General features: G+C 33.3%; 3 protein-coding genes and 1 non-coding gene across 6 annotated transcripts; 1 reads left to right on the top strand and 3 right to left on the bottom strand.

Moving 5' to 3' along the window:
* Positions 1-362: 362 nt before the first annotated feature.
* Positions 363-466, top strand: LOC112096524. Its single transcript, XR_002904427.1, has one exon. It is a non-coding gene; the product is annotated as a small nucleolar RNA R71 (small nucleolar RNA).
* Positions 467-4,414: 3,948 nt separating this feature from the next.
* LOC112096138 (protein FAR1-RELATED SEQUENCE 5-like) lies at positions 4,415-5,443 on the bottom strand. Its single transcript, XM_024179061.1, has one exon. It carries the CDS (start codon positions 5,441-5,443, stop codon positions 4,415-4,417), a length of 1,029 nt encoding a protein of 342 aa, XP_024034829.1.
* A 2,191-nt stretch (positions 5,444-7,634) lies between these two features.
* LOC18033848 (snakin-1) lies at positions 7,635-8,424 on the bottom strand. The gene is made up of 2 exons (XM_006422805.2): positions 8,086-8,424; positions 7,635-7,974 (listed from the first exon to the last, which is right to left on the bottom strand). The coding sequence occupies exons 1-2, from the start codon at positions 8,345-8,347 to the stop codon at positions 7,790-7,792; spliced, it is 447 nt and encodes a 148-aa protein (XP_006422868.2). The 5' UTR covers positions 8,348-8,424; the 3' UTR covers positions 7,635-7,789.
* A 735-nt stretch (positions 8,425-9,159) lies between these two features.
* On the bottom strand, positions 9,160-15,665 carry LOC18034571. Of its 3 annotated transcripts, XM_006422804.2 has the most exons (10): positions 15,502-15,607; positions 15,066-15,132; positions 14,598-14,851; positions 13,836-14,364; positions 12,650-13,306; positions 11,795-12,235; positions 10,533-10,727; positions 10,118-10,174; positions 9,788-9,850; positions 9,161-9,685 (listed from the first exon to the last, which is right to left on the bottom strand). In XM_006422804.2, exons 1-10 carry the CDS (start codon positions 15,531-15,533, stop codon positions 9,599-9,601), a joined length of 2,382 nt encoding a protein of 793 aa, XP_006422867.1. In that variant the 5' UTR covers positions 15,534-15,607; the 3' UTR covers positions 9,161-9,598. The 3 variants fall into 3 exon arrangements, with proteins under 3 accessions (XP_024034737.1, XP_006422867.1, XP_024034739.1); XM_024178969.1 differs by lacking the exon at positions 15,066-15,132 and having other exon boundaries at positions 9,160-9,685; positions 15,502-15,665; XM_024178971.1 differs by lacking the exons at positions 9,161-9,685; positions 9,788-9,850; positions 10,118-10,174; positions 15,066-15,132 and having other exon boundaries at positions 10,634-11,162; positions 15,502-15,665.
* Between the last annotated feature and the right edge of the window lie 6,686 nt (positions 15,666-22,351).

Below are 22,351 nucleotides of genomic sequence, written 5' to 3'. Positions count from 1 at the left end.
ATGGCTTTCTCATTACACCTATGGCATTGGCTTGATCTGAGTATGAGTCATGGTCATGTGGCTCTGTTGATTTAGCAGTCGATAATGATGCTATTTGTCGAGAGAGACCTTCAATTATCGCTTTGACTTCTTTAATTTCTGAACTTGATTCGCCAATTTGAACCTCATTCACTCCTTTAATTCTTCTAGTAGTCCTGAGTGATCGACTCCGTTGTTGGGAATTATCCGCTTGTCGCTGGAAGAATTCCCAAATTTCTGATGCACTTTTTGACATTAGCTCTCCTCCACTCGTTGCCATTAGCCATTCTTGCACATTCGGCAATAATCCTTCCAAAAAGTATTGACATTGGTGCCATTTCTCGTACCCATGATGTGGACACTTCAAGAGTAGCCCATTGAAACGCTCCCATGTTTCGAAAAATTGCTCGTCCTCTCTCTGAGTAAACTCCGAGATTTCCCTGCGAATAGCGTTGGTTTTATGCACTGGGAAATATTTATTTAAAAATTTAGTTACCATTTGTTCCCATGATGAAATGCTATTAGCAGGCAATGTATTAAGCCATGAACGAGCTCTATCTTTTAAAGAAAATGGGAATAGTCTAAGTTTAACATCATCGTCTGAAAAATTTTCATATTTAAAAGTTTGACAAATGGCATGAAAATCATTCAGATGATTATATGGATCCTCATTTTCTAGGCCATAAAATGTAGGGAGACAATTTAACACACTATGTTTTAATTCAAAACTCCTAGCAGCTACATTTGGGTATCTTATGCATGACGTGCTCAAATTAGCTAAGGGACTAAAATAGTCCTTAAATGGCCTCTCCTGTGGTGCTTGTAAATCCATTTTATTTTTAACGTGTTTGTGTGTGCGAAGTGTTTTTTCTAATTCAAGGTCTATAGGTTCAAGATTAGGTAATAATGACCTACGACCATGCATAAAATAAAAATAAAGATGCAAACAAAACAAAAAATAAAGATGGGAACAAAACAAATAAAAATAAAGAAGAGTGAGAAATTACGATACTAACCTTATTGCGCTATTACAACCTTTCTATAAAAATACACAAAAATAAATACGTGAAAGAAATTAACTAAAAATTAAATTAATAACATAAACAAAAAAAAATTACAAAGAAAAATAAATGGAAAATTAAATTATAGAATTTTAAAGAAGAGAAAAAGAAAAGAAATACTAACCTTTAAATGTAGATTCACTTTTTTTTTCTTTTTTTAATAATAAAAAAAATACAAGAAAACAAATAAAATAAATTATTCACAAAAATTAATTCTATGAATTAAAATTACTTACCTCCCCGGCAACGGCGCCAAAAACTTGTTGTGCAAATTTTAATGTACTCGCAAGCGCACGAATCTATTATAGTATAGATCAATGGTGACGAGTGTCGATCCCACGAGGAGGTGGATTTTAATTGTGTAGAATTAATTTTTGTGAATGGGTGATTGGATTTGTGGTGGAAATGATTGGAATATGCTAAAACTTAAATTAAAATGGCGAGAATAAATTCTAAAATTGGTATTGAAATGGTGAGAATAAATTGAAGAGAATTCTATTGAAATGACGTACTTGGGTATCTGGATCCGTATCAACATACATCATGGGCTAAATAATCCGTATTAATGCCAATTAAATCATGAGGGGGGAATCCACACCTCATGAACCACGCTCTAATCAATATGGTGCTAAGGGCTTATCGTGCCAAATAATAATAACCTTGTACTAGAGGGCCGGTGTAACCAAGGCGGTACTAGACAAGATTAGTATTATTTGTCGACGAGAAGTCAAAACATCCACAAAAACTAGAGGGGAAGAGAAAATAAATTTACCAAATTAAGCCCATGACACATGTTGAGACTTCACCTTCAACCCAAGCTTGAAAGAAAATTAGCCACTCATAATTGAACTAGGGGCAAAATGGAAATTTATTAAAATACGAAGAAAATACAAGATGGAGAGGGAATTACAGAAAATGGATCCCAAAAATGGATTCAGAGATATCAAATTAGGGGGGGGAGGCCCCCTTTTTATAGATACATGGAGTAAATCATGGCCATCGGATTAAAAACAGTTTGGACGCTCAGGATTGCGCCACGTCATCAATCAACAGTCCACGGTTTGACCACGCGGATGAACAGTAACACGGTTTGACCCGACTTTGAACAGTAACGCGGTTTGACCCGGATGAACAGTAACGCGGTTTGGTTGAAACTAATCCTGTGTGATGCATGCACCGTACGCGAGATTTTTCGTCCACTGATATACTGCCACGTCACCATCAACAGTACATAAGAATTTTAGCCCAACAGGATCGTGACACCTCATCAGTCAATGCCACGTCATCAATCCGTCTATGTGAACAGTGCCGTGAACAGTAACGTATACAGTACTGTGTACGTGAATAGTACCGTACATGTGAATAGTGTCATTTTTCCTTTTATGGTCCTCCTAAGGTTTTCGACCGTCCTGAGTTCAAAAGTGATGTCCGTTTTGCCGTCTGATCTCTCCTTTATTGTGAAATGACTATAATGCCCCTAGAATACATAAATTACTTAATTAAAATAAAACACACGTAATTAAATCATAAGAATGTTAAATACATAAAAGTAAGGGTTGTTAGTAAGACTTGAAATGTAAAATGACGGTTTTCTCCTTTATAAATATGCATTTTCTAACACTCAACATTCACAACCCATAGAATTGACAAATTCGCAATACATTTTCCCAATCAATTCTTGCTGAAATTCTTGAAATTTTGAAATAGTGTACACATCTCGGACTTGCCTCTTCATTGCATAAGATGTTACACATGGCATTTGTTGGGAAAGACACCTGACATCTTCTTCAACTTCCTTCTGAACTTTATTATTCAACGCACAACTGTATTGCTCTACAAACTGCTTCAAAGTAGTCTTTGAGTTAACATAACCATCAAAAAATGCATTCATGCTTTCACTGCATTGAGTAGATGACATTCATGCCCAAAAAGTATTGTTTAGATAACAAGGTACCCAATGATGCCTCTCATTATATAAGCCTCGTAACCATTCGTTATCCCCCAAATCATATTCTATAATCATGTGGTGAAATATGAGTGTGCAACCCAAGAGGGGGGGTGAATTGGAATTTTAAAAATTATACTAGCAAATCCACACAACAAGCAATCTAATGTCTTAATAAAAATTGAAAGCAATAAATTCAATCAAAGCACAATAATTAAATAGCAAGGGAAGAGAAAGCAAACTCAAGGATTTTTACGTGGTTCGGCAATCCCCGCCTACGTCCACGCCTCCAAGCACACCGGGCTTGAGGATTTCACTATCCAAGCCTTTCCAAGACTTCAAACGTTTACAATTGACTTCAAGGTGTCAATGAACCTTTACAACAAGAGATTATCTCTCCAATCTCTTCACTCCAAGTGTTTCTCACACTTGTACTCTCACAATTTGATGAGAAATGAAAATTACAACAAAAACTCTCTTTAAGAGTGGATTTACAAATGATAGCTCAATGAAGATTTAATCTATGAAGATTTTCGAATTTGAAGCTCAATATAAGTTGTGTGCACTTGTTTATGCTTGCTTAAGTTACCAAAAATGAATTGATTTTGAGTTTATATAGTTTGAACTCAAAAACTAGCCGTTACTAGCCGTTATGCACATTTTTGGTCGTAACCGGCTTGCCGTTTAACCATATCCGGTAAGCCGCTTTCGTTCTGGTGCTTACTGCCCCGTATCCGGCTTGCCGTTTATCAGTATCCGGTAAGCCGCTTGCTACAGTAACTGCTACAGTAAAATATTTCCCAAAATTTACAGTTTGACCCCAAAACTTTATAAAACTATACTATAGCCCAAAAAGTTATGAAACTTTACAAATAAGTCCAATTTCAGAATTTCTAAATAATGCTTTGTTTATCCCAAAACTTTTTGAAATTATGATATTGTCAAAGATGCTATGACACTTTTCAAATAAGTTCTTTACCAAAATTTCAAGCAATACTTGTTTATTTCAAAGTTTTCAAAATTCTTTCAATTAAACCATAAACTTTGAAAAACAACCAATTTCATAAAATCATTTTTCCATTAAATATGAAACATTTATAATGTGAAAATAATGATTTATTTAAAAAGAATAAAAACAATCAATTTCATGAAATCATTTTTCCATTAAATATAAAACCTTTATAATGTAAAAATAATGATTTTATTTAAAAAGAATATTAAATAATTTAGGCTTAAAAGATTAATCATTCTTAATCTTGTTTGTTATCATCAAAATCAATATTATGGAAACATATATGTTAACATGTGGTGCCAAGTTTCCTCAAATTTCGCAGCACTCTGGGAATCATAAACAGCACAATGTAAGACATTACTTATGTTACAATATTCTTTATAATCCCCTAGCTTCTCTGGAATTTTCTTCATTATATGCCATAAACACCACCGATGTCGAGTATTGGGGAAGACATTCTGAATTGCAACTTTCATTGTCCTGTCTTGATCTGTAATGAATTCCATTGGGAGCTGAATTAAACATGCAGGATAGCCATGTTCGAAATAACCACGTGAATGTCTCAATTTCTTCGTGTGAAATCAGTCCACACCCAAACAAAATAGAATGCCCATGATGATTAACTCCTACAAATGGAGCGAATGGCATATCATACTTATTTGTAAGATACGTGGTGTCAAATGTAACAACGTCTTCAAACTCCTTGTACGCTTCCCTATTCCTTGGCTCGGCCCAAAAAATATTTTTTAATCGTCCCTCATCATCCACTTGCATACTAAAGTAAAACCTATTATCTTCTGCTTGCACTTTCATAAAATAGTTTTGAAGAGCAGCAATATCTCCATCTCCAAGCCGTAATCTTCTTTCTTTCTGAACATGATTTCTACAATCTCTTTCTATGAATGTCACATTTTCATGACCGCCAGCCTCAATAACAAGTGATTGATAATTTTTACACAATCTGATTCCTGCTCGATCATTTACATCAAGCTTCTTTTTTGCATATGAATTGACGCTACGATTGCACCGAAAATACTTGGATTTGGTTGGAGTTAACAGCACATGGTTGTGTTCAAGATTTAAGCTTCGAATTGTCCACTTTCCATCATCCCCTAAACCAGCTCCCAATCTAGCATTGCAGCATGTTTTTGCATTAGGTTGGGGCTTTAAAATATTCACAGATTTGCTTCTTGTTTCACCACTTCTCCCACAAGCAAAAGTCACATTTCTAAGAATCCCATCACTATCCTTTCTACTAGTTCTCCTCAAAACCGGAAACCCTTTTCTTTTACCGTACTCTTTGAAGTAAATAAACAAATCGACATCACTATCAAATGACATTCCAATTATTGGCTCATCGTCCTCCTCAATTTTCTCCAACTCTTCAACTTCGATGTCCTTTTCCATATTATTTATTTCTACAAAATTGAAATAATTCACATTGACAAAATGAAAGTAACAAAATACAAATAATTCAACACAACCTTACAAAACTAAACTAATTAATTATGCAAATTGTGAACACAAATTTAATATATACCAGCTGAATTTGCAGCATATATTTATTTATTTCATGCTTACTATTAACTTTGTAATAGACAATTAAACAAATAAGTATGGAATAATTTATGGCAGTGTTAATTACCAAATGAATCTGCAGCATATACTAGACAATTAAACAACATTCTATTACTTAGGCAATGTGTAAATGATTTGTCAATTCCAATCTATTAAATCGAATGATGTGTTATTGTACTAATTTTTTAATTGGGATAAAAATGCATGCCAAATCGTTACTGATAAAATGCCGATCACTGTCTTGATTTAAATTAAAATAATGGGTTGCAAATTGAAACTAAAGTGAAATGGGATGCTGCCGTGGCCTGGGGGCTGCGTTCTTTTTTTTTTTCATTTTCAATGAAATTAAAAAAAAAAAGTATATCCTGGATCGCAATTAGTGCATCTAGGATTTAACTAGTCGTCTTGAACAAAGATTCTATAACTCCTAATCTGTAGCATATACGCATCCAATGCATACCTGCAGAAATTAATTGCCGCAATCGACGATGAGTGAAATCAGTCACCAAGATGCAACTCAATTCCTCACACAGCTAAGAGGATGATATACCGTGAGAGAGCCGACGGATTTCACACCGTGAGGAACAGTCCACAAGTAAAACAGAAAATGCCTTGGGAGAATTAGTTGTTCAGATTTCTAGCTTGAATGAGGAGTGGGTTTGGTGTGAATGAGAGTGAGAGTGATGCGTGCGTGGGATGCGCGTGTAATGTGTTTGTTTGTTCAAACAGTGGCCTTTTATATTGCACACAAAACGCACCGTTCGGGGCTTACCGTGGTGCTTATTGTGTGCTGAATATCGGTGTTGATATATATATATTTACATGGGCAATGGCCCATGCTTATCCTTTAATACATTCGCCCCTTCTTGAGCCCATTACAACCGGCCTAAATTATCGTTGCTAAAGGTTATACTTTGTGTAGTGTGATTAATTAAGTCAAATGTTATTTTATCCCAAATAGGACTTATATGTAAGAATCTTAAACATTTTTATCTTTAGTTAATTTTACAAAATATCAGGGACTACTATATAATTAAGATACAAAAAGACAAATGGCCGTGGTATGTTACAACCGTTGCAACATAGTTTTGTCTTAAAAGGAAATAATGTTTCTTTGAATGCCTAAATATCTGCCATCACTTGTCATTCGGCCTAGGACTAGCATTTGAGTTTCAGAAACGGGCCATTTGTGTTGCATGCATACTAGGAAAGACATTGACATCTTGAAAATGACTTGAAAATCTTGAAAACGACATATCTACCCACACAGGACAAACATTATGATTTTAAATGAATTTCATTATTTCACTATTTTTGTTACGTAAATTTACATTTCGGCCCTCAAGAACACATTTGTTCTGACACTGCCTCCTAAAATTTGTAATGTTTTCATGATGATGACACATATCAATTAAACCCCGGGTTTGGTTATGGTGGAGATATTCTAAGACAAAACCACGTAATTAAAATTATAATAAATTATTTATTATTTATTAATTTATTATGACTGAAATTAATACTCCACTATAAATTTACTGCAACATAACCATAATCTTAAACTCCAAGAGTGTCATATGTACAAACCCCGAGTGTCATATACCCCATATTGTACGCACCGCCAAGATGCCAAATGCTCAAATTTTATAAACTTTTTGTTAGATTTTTTAGCCGTCTGATGATTCATAAACTATAGAGGAGCTTATCCCCCCAAGTACCATAGTTGGGAATCCAAATCTCAATCATATTTATTGGTGTATACAATTAGATTAGAATTCTCTCTTGATCTAAATATTTTTAATTTTTTTATAGATCTTATACCACCTGTATTTTAATATTAATAAATAATTAAGATTTAATTATTTTTTCTTTTTAAGTTACTACACACCACTTATATTAACGATCAGATGAAGATCAGTTGAGGAAAGAATCTGATCGGGTACGCGGGCGGTCAATTTCAAGAAAGCCATTTATCTCTCAAAACAGCATGCATGCATTCAACACAAGCCAGCAAAACAAGGAGGTTCACACCAAGAGAAATAGCTTTTATTATTTAAGAATAATATAAGTGCATTAACATTCCACCACCATCATAATATAATACTACCAATAATAATAATACTGTTTACAGAACATAATTAAAGCAGATGCATTTGAATTTTGATGCGGTTTCGAAATTCAAGGGCACTTGGGCTTCCCCTTCTTGTTAACCTTGTCCCTGTAGCAAGGGCACTCATGCTTGTTTCCGTAAGTCCCAGAAGGCACACACTTGCAGTCCTCACAGCATATCCCGCAGTACTTCAAGCACCGGTCCTGCACTCCTGCTTGCTTGCACCTTTCCGCACACTTGCTGTCACAAAAGGCTGCCAAAAACCCACATTCAATATCGTCAGTTACTAATTTTCATGCATGCAACCATTAATCTTTCTAAAAGAAAAAAGAAAGAGCCCCAGTAAGATCGACAAGAAGCTTACGTGATCCAGCCGTGGCAGGCTCCAAGAGAGAGAAGCTGAGGATAAGAGAGCAAACAACAACAGTTGTAAAGTGAAGCTTCATTTTTTCTGCTTTCCTTTCAAGTGACTTTAGTACTAGGATTGATTGCAGTGAATGAGAAATCAGTAGGGCGTATTTATAGTAGCAAAAGAGTGGAGAGAGGGTGAGAGGGTGAGTAATAATAAATAAAATAAATAAATGGTGATGTTCACAGAATTGCACAGCTGGAACTTTTTGGCGCATAGTGGGGGCAAGTCGGTGACTGATCAGCACTCAAGCAGGGTTTAAAAGCTTGTTTATGATGTTCACGCGGTTTCTGCAGCACTTTGCTTAGATCGAAGTGAAGGTTCTGCTCATGTCTAAATTAACTAGTAGCTTCGCCTGGCCTTTGTCTATTTGTGTCGATACTGTTACGGTGTTACCTACTGCATAAAAGAGATCAAGTGGGTGATTTTACAAAAGCCAATGGGATAATGTAAATATTTGTGGATTTTTAATTGTCTAAGTTAAGAGAAAGTAAAAGGTGGTGGGTGATTTCGCTTTACAAACTGTGTTCTAGTTCAGGTCACTACTTATGTCAATTGTCAATGGACAGGTTAATGAATTATACAGCTCAGATGGCACCCACCCAGCTTGTAATGGCGTCAACGTGTTGAGGTTTCAGAGATTTATATCGTACAATTATTTAATTTTCAGTCCCCACCATAAGTAACCACCATTCACCTACCAACAGGACCGAGTGTCTTTTTTCTCTTCTTTTCTTTTCTCCTTTTTTCTAAAGCTTTTTTTTTAAAAAAAAAAATAACAATATACTGATAGTATATCCCAACGTTCATCGAGTCTTAACTTATTATAATTATCTCTCCAGAGTTGGGACTAATTAATTAGAAACAAAAGCAATAGTTGCTCTCAGATTTTGAAGAACCAATAGATCATCAAATAAAAAAATAATTGATTTTGCATCTTTTCTGTAGTTCTACTTTCAAAATTTTCAAGTAAGAACCAATCCAAGTTAAAAGTATACATATACTACAAAATGGGTCCTCAGTTACTGCACTTGCTAATGATTTTTGCACACGAATTCTACAGTACTTACGTGGATAAATATAAGCAAGAACCTGCAACAATATAGACGAAAGCATTTCATTTTGTATCACCGTAGAAGCAGTTTAGTACAAATCTCATCTACACGAATACTAAAATTTTATCACCTACAAAGTTGAAATCAGGATGAGGAGGGTGTATTTGATACATTGGGTGTATGTGTATATAACCATCAAATAGAATCAATCATACCGTATATATACAAAAACCATGACATGATTTTTAAAAGAATATTAAAATCATGACATGATTTTTAAAAGAATATTTTGAGAATGGGTGCACTGAATACTACAATATATCTATACTAGATATACCAAGATGAACTATTATTTGAACTAATGAATGGTGTACAATAATTGTTAAAAAAGGACAGAATAATGTACGTATTCATCAACCTCCCATACTTCTTGATGGGCGAGAATGCTGGCCATGAGAACATTCCTTGTCACAGTGGTCAGTGGAAGCCAGCAAATTGACCTGAAAATTATACCTCAGAAGTTTTAGCATGTCCAGGAAGAAAGACACAAAAATGTCCAGGGATACGAGGTATGATAACAACATACAACAAAGCTGTTATACCTTGACAATTTCAGACTTTGAGCTTGGACGTGTATAGGCTGCTAAGATACTCATGTTGAAATCCTGGAGGCAGAATATTAGAAAAAAAAAATTATTTAAGATTTTATCAACAATGAGAAATCATGAACACATAAGTAGGGGCACCCTTACAGTGGGTTTATCTCATGGTTAAACTATTATGTAGCATTCCAATATTTCAGAAAGTAAGATTACGTGTGGAACAAAAGGTTTTAAAAATGAATGTGTCCTAGAAACATGATAATTAACAAGCATTTGAAGATGTTTACCATGTCCACTCATCACGTGTCAAAAGCAAATTAAGTAGCTTACCCTGAAAGGATCACCCCGCAAAGATTGCACAAACATTGAAGTCCCTGAGCCTTTCCCCTGCAGAAGGAAAACAAAAAAAAAAAATCCTACATTCATTTCTCTGTCAATTAACAAACAAATGACAAACAAGTCTTTTCATTTCGGAAAGACAACTCTAGATAAAGCATTGGGGAGGAGCCAGCATTAACTCATTCATGATTAAAATAGAGAAATATTTGTCTTTTAGGTGATAAAGAAAACTTCCACCATACAGTAGAGTTTGCCAGGATAAAAGCAACCCTTTGCAAAGAGAGAAATTTTGTGTCTTGATACCAGAGACACCAAATTTGAAACCTCAACAAAGAATAGATCCACGCGTCACACATCAGAACATCAGAGGTGGACATATAATATGTAAATCAGAAGAATATTGTACCTCCAAAGATATATCCCTGAGACGTCTCCCAGTTTGAGCACAACAAATGCGAACCACGTGTTCATCACAACTCCCACTAACAATATAGTCCCTTCCATTCAGATAATAGGAACGTGTATAATTCTGAGAGCTTCCTGTAGCAGTTATCCCAAAATTCAGGTGGACCCTCCCATCAACAGCTAGCAACTGCCTAACCTGGAAACACCAATATGTTAGACTAAAGAGTTTATGAACTTTTTGATGGTTCAGGTGTCTTATTGGAGCTGGCGACCTCAAGCTTATAAGAATTCGGTCGGTCAAAGCATTCTCTTCAATGTCTCCAACTCTGTATGCAACCACACAAAGAGAAGACTAGAGAGGATAGTTAAGAGTAAGAAGAGAAGAAGCATTATTTTCCAGTTCGAGAATAGGGAGAAACTAAGAAACAACATCTGAGTAAGCAACACCTGCCTTGCTTGAGATGAGATTTCTCTCTCACTACCAATAGTCTCTGCTTCAAAGCTTTTCTTTTAAGGGCTTACCTGCTTTCTGTTCGAGTGTATGAAACTACTCTAAGAGCAGAGTCCACAGCAAACTAGAAGAGTGAAAACTAGAAGATTAAGATGGCACAAGTCTTTCTGAAGGCCTGACCTATTCATTAATGTTTTCATTAAAAGCCACTATCAAAGAAGCAAGTAGATGCTGTGTAAAAATATTCTGACAAGAAAGAAGCAATTAATCTTCAAATAGCCTAATATGAGTAAACAAGCCCCAAGCTATAAAAATCATTGACAAAGACACGACTTAAACAACTTCCAAAGTGATAACCCCTTAAATGGCTTATAACTATATTTCCAGCCATCAATATGTTACCTAGTACAGGCCAAAACTTGCTGAAACCATACTCACATAACAGCATAAGAGCATCAGTGTGGTGGGCATCCTAATTACTGTTTGTACTATTAGTATCAAGACTGTTACATTGACTGAGGATTATGAAGACTCACAACTCAACCTTTAAAATGCATTAGAGATGCAAACAAAATAATAAAACTTACCAAAGAATAATTTCATCAAAAAGTAGAGAAACTGTTTTTTAACTTATGGACATCAATGATTTATCATTTATAACAGGACTATCCAAATGGCAAAGTAAATACTCAACACTATGTCCAAACCAATCAAATTGTATTAGAAGCTGAAGCTTAGATACTGAAATCTACTCGTGCATCTCAGGACTGGTAAATACATCAACTCATATAGTTAATGGTTTCAAAAGTTACCTCATTGTCAACAGCTGACACAAGAAGATAATGATCATCTGGAGAAAAGCAAACCATCACATTTCCTTTAGAGCTTGAAGCAGTATAGCAAGGTTGTATTGGCTTCTGTCTTAAGTCCCACAATTTGACATCTTGATCAAAAGAAGATGTGGCAAATATTGATGGGGAATGATTCGAGAACTTTACAACATTTATATGCTCTTTATGCATATCGGCGAACACCTGCAAGCGTCTTCCACTGTTGATGTCATACAGAGCTATATTCTTTGAATATCCACTTGCAAGAAATAGTTCATCCGTAGAGTTAACATGAACAGATGTCAATTGGTCGAATTCATCAAAGGTGACAGTACCAGCACCATAATGCATGCCCCGAATTGACGGTGGCATATGCCTGATATCATAAAGCTTTAACGAACCATTATCTGAACCAGCTATGAGCTAGGAGGTAGAAACAGAGAGACAAACAGAGAGAGAAAGAGTCAGAAATTTCAATGTCATAGGGAATCAATAATGCAAGAGCAAGTACTCTTAAGAATTTTTCATTCAATAACATTAAGCAATAATAACACAAGCAATTGACAGTCCAACCTAAATGCCCAGTAAGACTCACAAGCAATTACAATGCTAGTAGTCACTAATCAGTTAATGGCCATATAACTGAACTATTTATGCAATTTCACACTCAATGCTGCAGTGCTATATTGACGGGAATGATTGAACGCCTTAAAAAAATTCTAGGATAACATCATAAAATAAAAAGTGAAGGCAATTGACAAGAACAAGCAATTTTAGAACAAAAGAACAACTGGAATTTAGTCTCTCTTCATATTTTTAATTATGCAGTGTTCATACCTTTGAGGGATACTTCTTGAGCCAACAGAGTCCCAGCACACTATTCATTGCCCCGAATGATGGAATATAACTAACAATATTTTCATTCTCATGGTTAACTACAACTATTTCACCATCTAAAGTTCCAAAGACCATCAAGCATGAGATAGACGGATGATACTCAAACTGCCTAGGACGAAAGCTCCTGTTTTCATCTCCCATATGGTTTCCTGAAACAGTAAGTGTATGCAGGCAAGGCCAAGCAGAAGATCCAACTTTGGCAGCACAAAGGGACCTGGTATAGAAATATTGAGACATTCCGGAAGGATATGATGTCTTGTGCCTGGAAGTCTTCCCACGAGTTTGACTTGCTTTTATTTCACGTTGCTGCAAAATACTAACTACACTCTCTTTATGCTTCCTCCCATATGGTAGGTGCTCAAAGTATTGTGAATACGTAATAGTTGCTCTTTCACGGTCAACCTTCCTGATGGGCAAGTTATCTAAAAATTTCAACTTTGGTAATGACGCTATCATATAGTCCCTATAATGCTTTTCAAAGCATATGGGTGAAGCATGACAAGATATATACTTCAATGAAACATCAGCAGTACACCTTGCAAGAACACCTGCTGAGGATTCTTCTTCATTTTGATTTGAAAATGCATCAAAAGAAACCTGACAAACAAATTAGAACACAAATATTAACAGATTTGAAGGGCAGGATTGGACGGTAAGTAACAAGCATTAATAAATATTGTAGTAGAAAACTGAAAACAAAGGATTTAAATGGAAGTCAGGATAAGACAGCTGAAGAAAATAACATACCAGTTCTTGATAGAATGCAAAAGAATGACATCTAAACCTAATACATCTAATAAATCACAACATTCTTAGTTACAGATCCACCTTAACATGAAATTCAACCAAGGGAAAATCATAAATTTATGATATTCTACAAATGATCATTTATATACAACCATATTAATTATTTTCACAAACACTATCATATTATCATCAGATACAAATAACTTGGTTCTCTTTAGTGCCCAACCAACCGCCTTCCAATACGCTTATTACAATACCTCTCAAAGTTTCTAATACTAAGTTTCCATTCCCATTGCATTAAAGTAAATAAAATTTCAAGAGAGAAAGAGAGAGCAAGACCACGCAAGATACTAACAGAAAAAAAGACCAAACAGTTTACCTCATTCCAGAGATCGATCTCTCCATCCAGCTGAGGAACTAAATTAGACAAAAGCTCTAGGTAATCATATTCACGGTGTTGACTTGAGAAATCCACTTCACTATCATCTGACGAATCCTCAACCAAAATTTGAGAATCAGGATTTATAACCACATTACCATATGCTCCAAAGGAGGAACAAATGGTCAATTGACTGAAATCAGTTTTGTCATCCTGATCAGATGATCCAGAAGAATTGCCAGTATCATCACAACACAACCAATTCTGAAACCGAAGTTCTGCTAGAGAAGGGAGTTTAGAAAGTGCTGCAATAGTTGTCCAAAGATTCCCTACTCTGGTCTCACACATTGAGAGACAGATAAGATTTGGCATGCAAGAAAAACAATCTTCTTTGAAACTAGTTAGTGAAGTACTGTAGTCCAGATTAAGAGTGTGTATTCGCTTGAACTCCCCGATCATGTTCAGCTTGCGAAAACGGGAAGACCTCAAGTTCAGAACTTCGCACATCAAACCTCTCTGAGAAATATTCCTAGCAGTGAAGCTCAAATTAGTAATGACTTGTACATGCATGCATATTGGAATTTCAACGATAGTACATGATGTAGTTCTTAGCATTCCCATGTGAATAATACAATATTAAGTGATATTATTATATACATGCACCATTATGTTAATGCAAACATCAATCCCATAACATCATTCAATATGATATTAATCAACAATTTCCTTGGAGAAAGGGCATATAAAACACCAAAAGAATACCGTATAAAATCCTTCCCAAATGATGAATCGTGGAGATCGACGACCCGAAGCTTTTGATCAATAGCATGCATCAATGACAAAGCAAATTCTCCGGTCAACATACATGATGTTCCACTACGAACATCAACTGCTTCAATCTCAGTTGCACCAATTTGCATGCATACTTCAAGAAGTGGTTGAAAATCAATATCTTTGAGGTATTCCAATATAATCTCCAGGGTACATGGTTCATTCTGGGACTTTCTGACATCAGCCTAAACAACAAAGACACCACAACAATCAGTTTCCATTTACTATTTGCATAAACCAAAAGATTGGAAAAAAAAAATCAATAAATGTTTTTCTCTAACTTTTGTCAAATGGCTTTATTCGAGTTCAGACAAATAAATTAGCATATAATTGAAATGGGTTACAACATTCATGCAGAGTTCCTTCCATTATTGTACAAATAACATTATTGATACCCACCTTAAAGAAACCAGATAAAATTGCAGGATTTGGTAACACATCATGCCTTCTGCACGAATCAAAATACCTAGAATCCAAGACAACAAATTACAAATTAAATTTACGCATAAATATGAACATCAAAACAAACAATGGCAGGTCAAAACAAAAACTATCCTATCACTAATTTTAAGTTCAATGCAACCTAAAACAGCAGCATGCAAAACTGTAACCGTACAGTAACCCAGTTGCCCCCTAAACTCTATGCAATACAATCTTAATTCATGAAGCATCAAATTATCATAACAAGTTTGCCAAATTCTAAACTAGGACTAACAGTTACATAGCGCTAAAAAAAAAAATGATAATATGTTGAAATATATCCATCAAATTAAGTACTAAGCAATATTGAAAAACGATGAAGGAAGTAAAAATGAAAAAGGCATTCAATTGTAACCTTTGTTCCAAGGTGTGAATATCGGTGGCCATGGTGTGATGAGGTCCGATATTTATCGGCGATAAATCGGGACCGATAATTTATAGTGGAGAGGATATTGGGTGCGGTTGTGTGCATTAGGGCGAGTACTGACGACACGCATGTTTATGGGTATTAGGTTTATTTGCGATAAAATGTCTATTCTGAATATGAGTTTTGAAGAAATAACATACAGATGAAATCTTTCAAAAACTAGTACGAATTTTAAATTTCAAAAGACTAAAATGTCCTTGAATACAGAAATACTTTCTCCGTTTGATCCTCGTGATTGTCAGTAGAGTGGAGCTTCTAATGCCCTTTAAAAGTCTCAAGAAATCCTATTTTTCATATTTGTAGCTTCTCTGATAAAATTAAAATATATATATATATATATGACAAAAAGTTACACATAGTCTAATTGAATTACTATCATCTAGAATAAATTAATTGAATTGTAAATGTATTTTTCATAATAAAATTCATACTATTATGGAATTTAATTTTTCATTGTTTCAAAACTATTTTGATTTTATCAAAGAAAATAGTTATATCATTTATTAACATTTAAAGATAGTTAGGGTTGATTATTTGTAAAGATATTTTATCCCTTCATGTAATTTCTTCTAACAATAGAAATTATGATTACAAAAATGAGATTTTACGAGAATATTAAAGAGGTGTGAAAACTGAAAAACATTACTCTTGTGATTTTTGTGAGTTAATTCAATGTGTCTGGTCCCATGAGAAATAGACCCACAAGCCCAAAAATGCACTTGGGTCACTAGTGGGCTCCACTCGCAAATGAGTTTTATTGAGCTTGGGCCGTTAACAAGTTATCGGACATGATATGTAAGCCCGTGTTTTAAAACTAAATTTTGCTTTCATTTTCTACTAATAAAATTTACTTACTATATTAAGTTTTGTTTGGCGTGACTTATTTAATGATATAGTAATAAATATTTTTTTCATTCCAAAAGTTATTTTAAATTTTTTTTGTTGTTTTATTTTATTTTTTAATAGAACTTTTCGTGGTTAAATAAACTATTTTGCCCCAACTGGAAAAAATCTCAAATTTCACATTTTTTTGTACTAGAGATTGGGGAACTTTTATAAAAAGTAAAATTATTTAAAATGCACATTATCTATAATACATCATTGTTTTATTTATTTCATAACATAATTTTAGAAACTTGTCCTTTAAAGTAATCATTATTATACAATTTTGCAATAAAAACTCCCATTAACAATTAAATAACATTAATTTTTTGGTAAAAATTTGACAAGTAAAAAAGCTCTATCGAATAAAATTTATTTAAAAAGTTAAACACAACGGAACCTAAATTATACACAAAATTTACGATCAAAAAATATGTTGGGGACCCTACACAACTGCTCTCAAGGCAAAATCGTCTCCATGCCCTTATTAGATGGAACTTGAACGTTTCCATTCATATGTGTAAGAAATGAAATGATTTGGCACCCGAATAATAAATTGGTTCTCCTGCTTCAATCTTCAAGATTATTTGCTCATACCCTACAACCCAATTTTTGGTATCACAAGCCAACCCTTAATTTTGTGATGCCCATTTGTGAACACGAGCTGGATTGATATTTGCAAATTATAAAAATAAAATAAAATAAAATAATTTAAAAGAATCACCAACTACCATATGCTTGATTTAGGCATGAATGGTTACTTGAATCAGTACACCAATTCAGCGGTCGTCAAATTTAAGAAGATGCTCAGTGCAATATGATATAAATTGCACGCATAGATGAATCGGACTCCCGTTTCAATTTGCACAATTATTACTCAATTATTCATCCTTGTGGTCCTCTTCTCTTTTATTGAAGCAACGCCGTTTCCCGGGCAGTGTGGAATCGACGAACGATTAAAACGTCAGCCCACTTTTCAACATTAATACAAATTAATATTCCAATGTGAACGCATTCAAAGATTCGGTAGCTCTTAGAAGATTATGGCATTGCCTTAAGTTTCCAACTTTTTATTTAATATTTACTACCTGTTGTTTATTCTTCATTTCATGTGGCCACTCATCTAAATTTATTGTATTTTTTAATATACTTGAAATTTTTCATATAAATATAAAATATGAAAAAAGGGATAAAGATTCAGTGACGAACTAAGTTTTTTTCTGAGTAGTGAATTAATAGTTGTTAAAAGTAAGATAAATAAAGAAATAAAAACTCAAAATAAATCTTGATTATTGATTCAGTGCTCAATTCTAATTCTTAAAAAAATCAGAGTAATCCTTACAAATTGAAGATGGGTCCAGTACTGTAAATTTGAGAAAATTTTTCAATGCAGTAGATATCAATGTCAAAAACATAAATAAACGAACAAAATTAAGATAAACGTTTCAAACTTTGAAATCAAGTTATGTATTAATTTTATTTCTTAAGAAAAAAAAAACACTTTATAAAAGTCAACATTGATCCTCCATCTTTACGCAAATTTCTACAATAGGATAAAATTATTGGTGAGAGTAGGCAAGTAGCCAAGTGTGTACGAGTGTCAATGAAAGCTGCCTCATGTACACAGCTAAGTTGAAGATGTTACAAAAGAAACCAAAAGGTTTCCATTCTAATTAGACCGCCCATACTGCTTTTGTCTTTTCATTCGAGATTTTTTTATGGCCCCCCAACTCGTTAAAGATACCGTGACTTAATATTTTTTCTACTTTTTTTTTTCATAAATTCAAAAGAAAGTATAAAGTGAAGGCTCATTATCAAAAAGATGGGGGACCAAACCTTTTTAAGCTGCCCCACCCCTCTCTTTAATTTGATTTTTTTTTTATTAGTCTAATCTTAAATTAATCAAAATTCGTTAAAATCGAGGTTTCATTTAGATTTGTTCTCTTTCTCCTCAACGTTAAAATATAATTGCTAAAATGTGGTTAGTATTCCTAGTTTTACTTTCAAACTTAGTGGCTGTTTGGTATGGCTTATTTAAGAGTCATAAGTGCTTATTTAATCGTATAAGTACTTTTTAAAATTTTTTATGGTGTTTGGTTATTTTTTTAATAAAAATTTTTTAACTTAAATAAGCTAATTTACCTCTACTAGTAAAAGCCCAAAATTTAAACTTTTGGAAGTAGAGGCTATAGAGCTTTTCTAAAAATATATAATATAAAAAATATTACACAATTTAATGGTTTAAAAGTACTTTTTTTATTGACAACCAAACACCCAATGACTTTTTATCCAAAAGCTCTATTGGTATAAGCTCTACTGCTATAAGCTCTACTGTTATAAGCTTTATTTAATAAGCTGTACCAAACGGAGCCTTAATTTAATTTTACTCCATATAATTTGTATGAATAAAGTTCATCACATTAATTAATTTTATCTAACTGGGATTTTACTTAAATTAACGCACGCACGTGCCACGGTGCGTAAAGACAAAGGCTCTGCGGTTGGAAAGTCAAAAAAGTTTAACTATCAATGGGCTGGGCCCAGGTCGGGAGTCTGCTTTTATACACAATCAGATTTTATAAAATTATTATGCTGGCGAATTTATAAACATTTTCATAAAATTGGACCATTTTTTGTTTTTTTCCCAATCAGGTAAAAAAATACGAAACATAATAATACCAAATGGGATAATAATTTTTTTTTAATTTTGCTGTTAAAGAACGTGATGGCACCAAATCAAAGCAGCTGTCACCAAGTAAAATACATACGATCCAGAGGCAAAAAGATGATGACAGTCCATGTGTGTCAAATTAAAAAAGATCAAATTGACAATGTTCATGTGCCATAGATAAGGCATAGGGTTGATTACCTACTAACATTACGCACGCTTTTACTTCAAAGTTTAAAGTTTTTCAATGTATCGATTGAATCATTAATAGTCATCCATCAATCAAGACTTAGTTTGGATTAGTCCTACTTTTAGAAAAAGTAATGATACGGATTCTAAACCGTTGAGCACTAATTTGAACATAATTTAAGTGAAATTATAGAAGTTATAAAATTCATTATTTAATTTAGAAAATGACACGTAACAGTTGAGAATTAAATCAGAACTCATCTGATGGGATATCATTATTCATCATATTTCAAGAGAATAGGGTTCATAATAATTTATTGGAGTAAATTATGAGTTTAAATCATACCAACCCATTCAGGCGATTCAATTAATTTTTTTAGTATTTTGTTTTGTATGAACATAATTTATTTAATAAATTATTGAAATTAACTAATGAAGCTCGTTTAATTAAAAAGGGACTAAATTGGACTGGATATCAATCAATTTTAGCATATGTAGTGGGGTACATTCAGGGGAGCATCAAAAGAAGAAGTTGGTAAATGTTCTCATTTTCATAATGATGAATGCACGAACACATTAAATGATAAAATACACATAAGGGAAGTGGGTTCATCTTGTAATTAATCAATACTAAACATTAAATGATAAAATACACATAAGGGAAGTGGGTTCATCTTGTAATTAATCAATACTAATTGGTATATTCTTTTAAATCCAAACAGTACAATATGTATGCCTATAATTTCCAAAATTCAATATTCGTATTTATATTATTCAAGTTCCATCAACGTGATAAAAGATTATGTCTCATGTAATACACTTTTACTTTTTTGAAATTTAATCAATAATGTTAGTGATTTCAATATTTAAATCCTAAAGTTATGTGTCAATCGACAATCATTTATTGAATGGTGAAAAATATTTAATTACCATTTAATGAATAAATGATACATCAATAAAGACTCAAATTAAAATTTAAATATTGAGATACCTGACATTAGTTGAATTTAATACATTGTTTGAGCTTTAAATTAACCCGAAAAAGAAAAGGGTGGGGAGTTGCCTTTGTCTGTAAGGAACAACAATCTTGTCTGCTGCACCAGATCTTTTAATAAGTTGCTGACGTGCCCCACAACCCCAATAATGGCTCAGTGTTGTAAATCCAGTGCTCCCACTACTCATATTCACAGAATTAATGATGTGCGAGATCTTATATGTAGCAGGTATATCTGATTATCCGATGTAATATGATTAGGGGTGGTAATTTGTGACTTGAAAAATGAATTAATGGTTTCGGATGGAACGAAACTTGACATGATTATTAAACGAATTTTATTAATTTCATCTGTTTACTAATCATGTTAAGTTTCGATTAATTAACTTTTTTTTATTTAATATTACTAATATATATTTTAAAATTTATTTTTTCTATTTAAATCAAAATTAATTAAAATTGAATAGGGGGTACTGCAAAATTTTAGGATCAAAATAATTATTAAAAACAAATTAAGCCGTGTTTCAATTTTTTGATACAATTATTAAAAGAGTGTAAATACCAATTGAATTAACATATTTAATCTTTTTTTGACAGAATAAGTGATATAAAATTCAAAGATCGTTTATACCATAATCGATGTGGGGTTAAATTCATATTTATATAACACTAAAAAGTTACAAATAAACATGATAAGATAGCTTGGATCAATGATATCATGATTCTTTTAAAAGAAATTATATCATGATTTTGGTATTGTTTGATATATATTTATATGGTATATATCTATACACAAAACATTCCAAAGAGAAATAAATCTTATGAAGATTCAGAGCCATTAGAGTCCAAAACAAAACTCGGTCCCATGTTATAACACACATGCAAATGCAATACAATGACAGCATATAAAACACAATCTTAGCCTGGAGATTTTGTGATGTGGGTTTGCATCAATATGTTTCTGAAAACAACTAGATACGAAACAAGACGCCAAGAAACGGCTGTGTCTTCTTTTGATCAACTCCATTGCGAAGGGAATAACAAACTAATTTAGTAATTCTCTTACATAAGCGTAGCACTGTATTTTAAGAAAACGGCACCTTTGTAATTGTAATGTCATGTTTGTTCTTGTAAACTAGATCTTTGGATTTATTACAATTTATAAATGAATCTGTTTCTTCACTCCATGTCTCTATATAAACGAAGCTCAATGCTCATTTATTATTAATTAATGTAATTTAATAAATTCTCTCCAATCTATCCGTTGATAAACTTTTCATTTTTGGATAACTTGGTTTATTATAGAAGACAATTTTGTTACTTCTGAGTCTATTATGGGTGTGTTTAACATTGAAATTGGATAGCTGCAGCTTAAGATACATCATTAAAGTGTTTGGTAAACACTAGCTGTTGTAACTTGAAAAATATGTTTATGTGATTTTTCACTTGTATGATAAAAAAACTATTATATCTTTAAAAATTTTGTCAAAACTATTATTTAAAATTTATATTTATTACATATTATTAACTTTTATTTTATAATTATAATATTTTTTTTACAACAGTTATATTTTAAAAATTACAGCACTTTAATTTCAAATAGATCTTATGTTGGTTATCAGTTAATCTTGTAAAAGTAATTGAAGACTGCAACACATTGAAGACGATGCGCTATCAGTAACTAATGGTTGTCCAATGGAGGCTAAATATGTGTATTTTCCCCCTCTAATTTTTAGTATTTGATTCTAAAAACATTCGTGAGTTTCACACTTTCCCTTTATTTAATTTTACTAATCGCAAGTTGGAGCAGAATTGTCATTTTTTTCAAAGGAGCCCAAAACTTTTGCAATTTGTTTCTTTGCAAAGTAGTGGAGGATAGCTGTATGCACATCGTACAACCGTGCGACGCATTAAAGCTTAGAAAACGCGTTGATTTTGGACCCCAAAGCCAAACAAAGGGAGCTTTCGGCCTTTCACATGCACAAATATTGATCGTCTCGTTTTACAAACTCTATGCATAAATTCTTGGGATAAAGATTCAACAT

Source organism: Citrus clementina, unplaced genomic scaffold, assembly GCF_000493195.1.
Source record: "Citrus clementina cultivar Clemenules unplaced genomic scaffold, Citrus_clementina_v1.0 scaffold_8, whole genome shotgun sequence".
NCBI lineage: Eukaryota > Viridiplantae > Streptophyta > Magnoliopsida > Sapindales > Rutaceae > Citrus > Citrus x clementina.
Note: the sequence above shows the minus strand (reverse complement) of the source record. Positions and strands in the feature narration are given on the sequence as shown.

Bases quoted from the DNA above. Each gene is read 5' to 3' on its own strand.
- LOC112096138 (XM_024179061.1), bottom strand. From the start codon at position 5,443: ATGGAAAAGGACATCGAAGTTGAAGAGTTGGAGAAAATTGAGGAGGAC.
- LOC18033848 (XM_006422805.2), bottom strand. From the start codon at position 8,347: ATGCGCCAAAAAGTTCCAGCTGTGCAATTCTGTGAACATCACCATTTA. The intron at 7,975-8,085 runs GTAAGCTTCTTG...GGTTTTTGGCAG, and splicing joins GCCTGCCACGGCTGGATCAC to CCTTTTGTGACAGCAAGTGT.
- LOC18034571 (XM_024178969.1), bottom strand. From the start codon at position 15,618: ATGCACACAACCGCACCCAATATCCTCTCCACTATAAATTATCGGTCC. The intron at 13,307-13,835 runs GTAAACTGTTTG...TTTGTTTGTCAG, and splicing joins AGATCGATCTCTGGAATGAG to GTTTCTTTTGATGCATTTTC. The intron at 12,236-12,649 runs GTATGAACACTG...TCTACCTCCTAG, and splicing joins TCAAGAAGTATCCCTCAAAG to CTCATAGCTGGTTCAGATAA.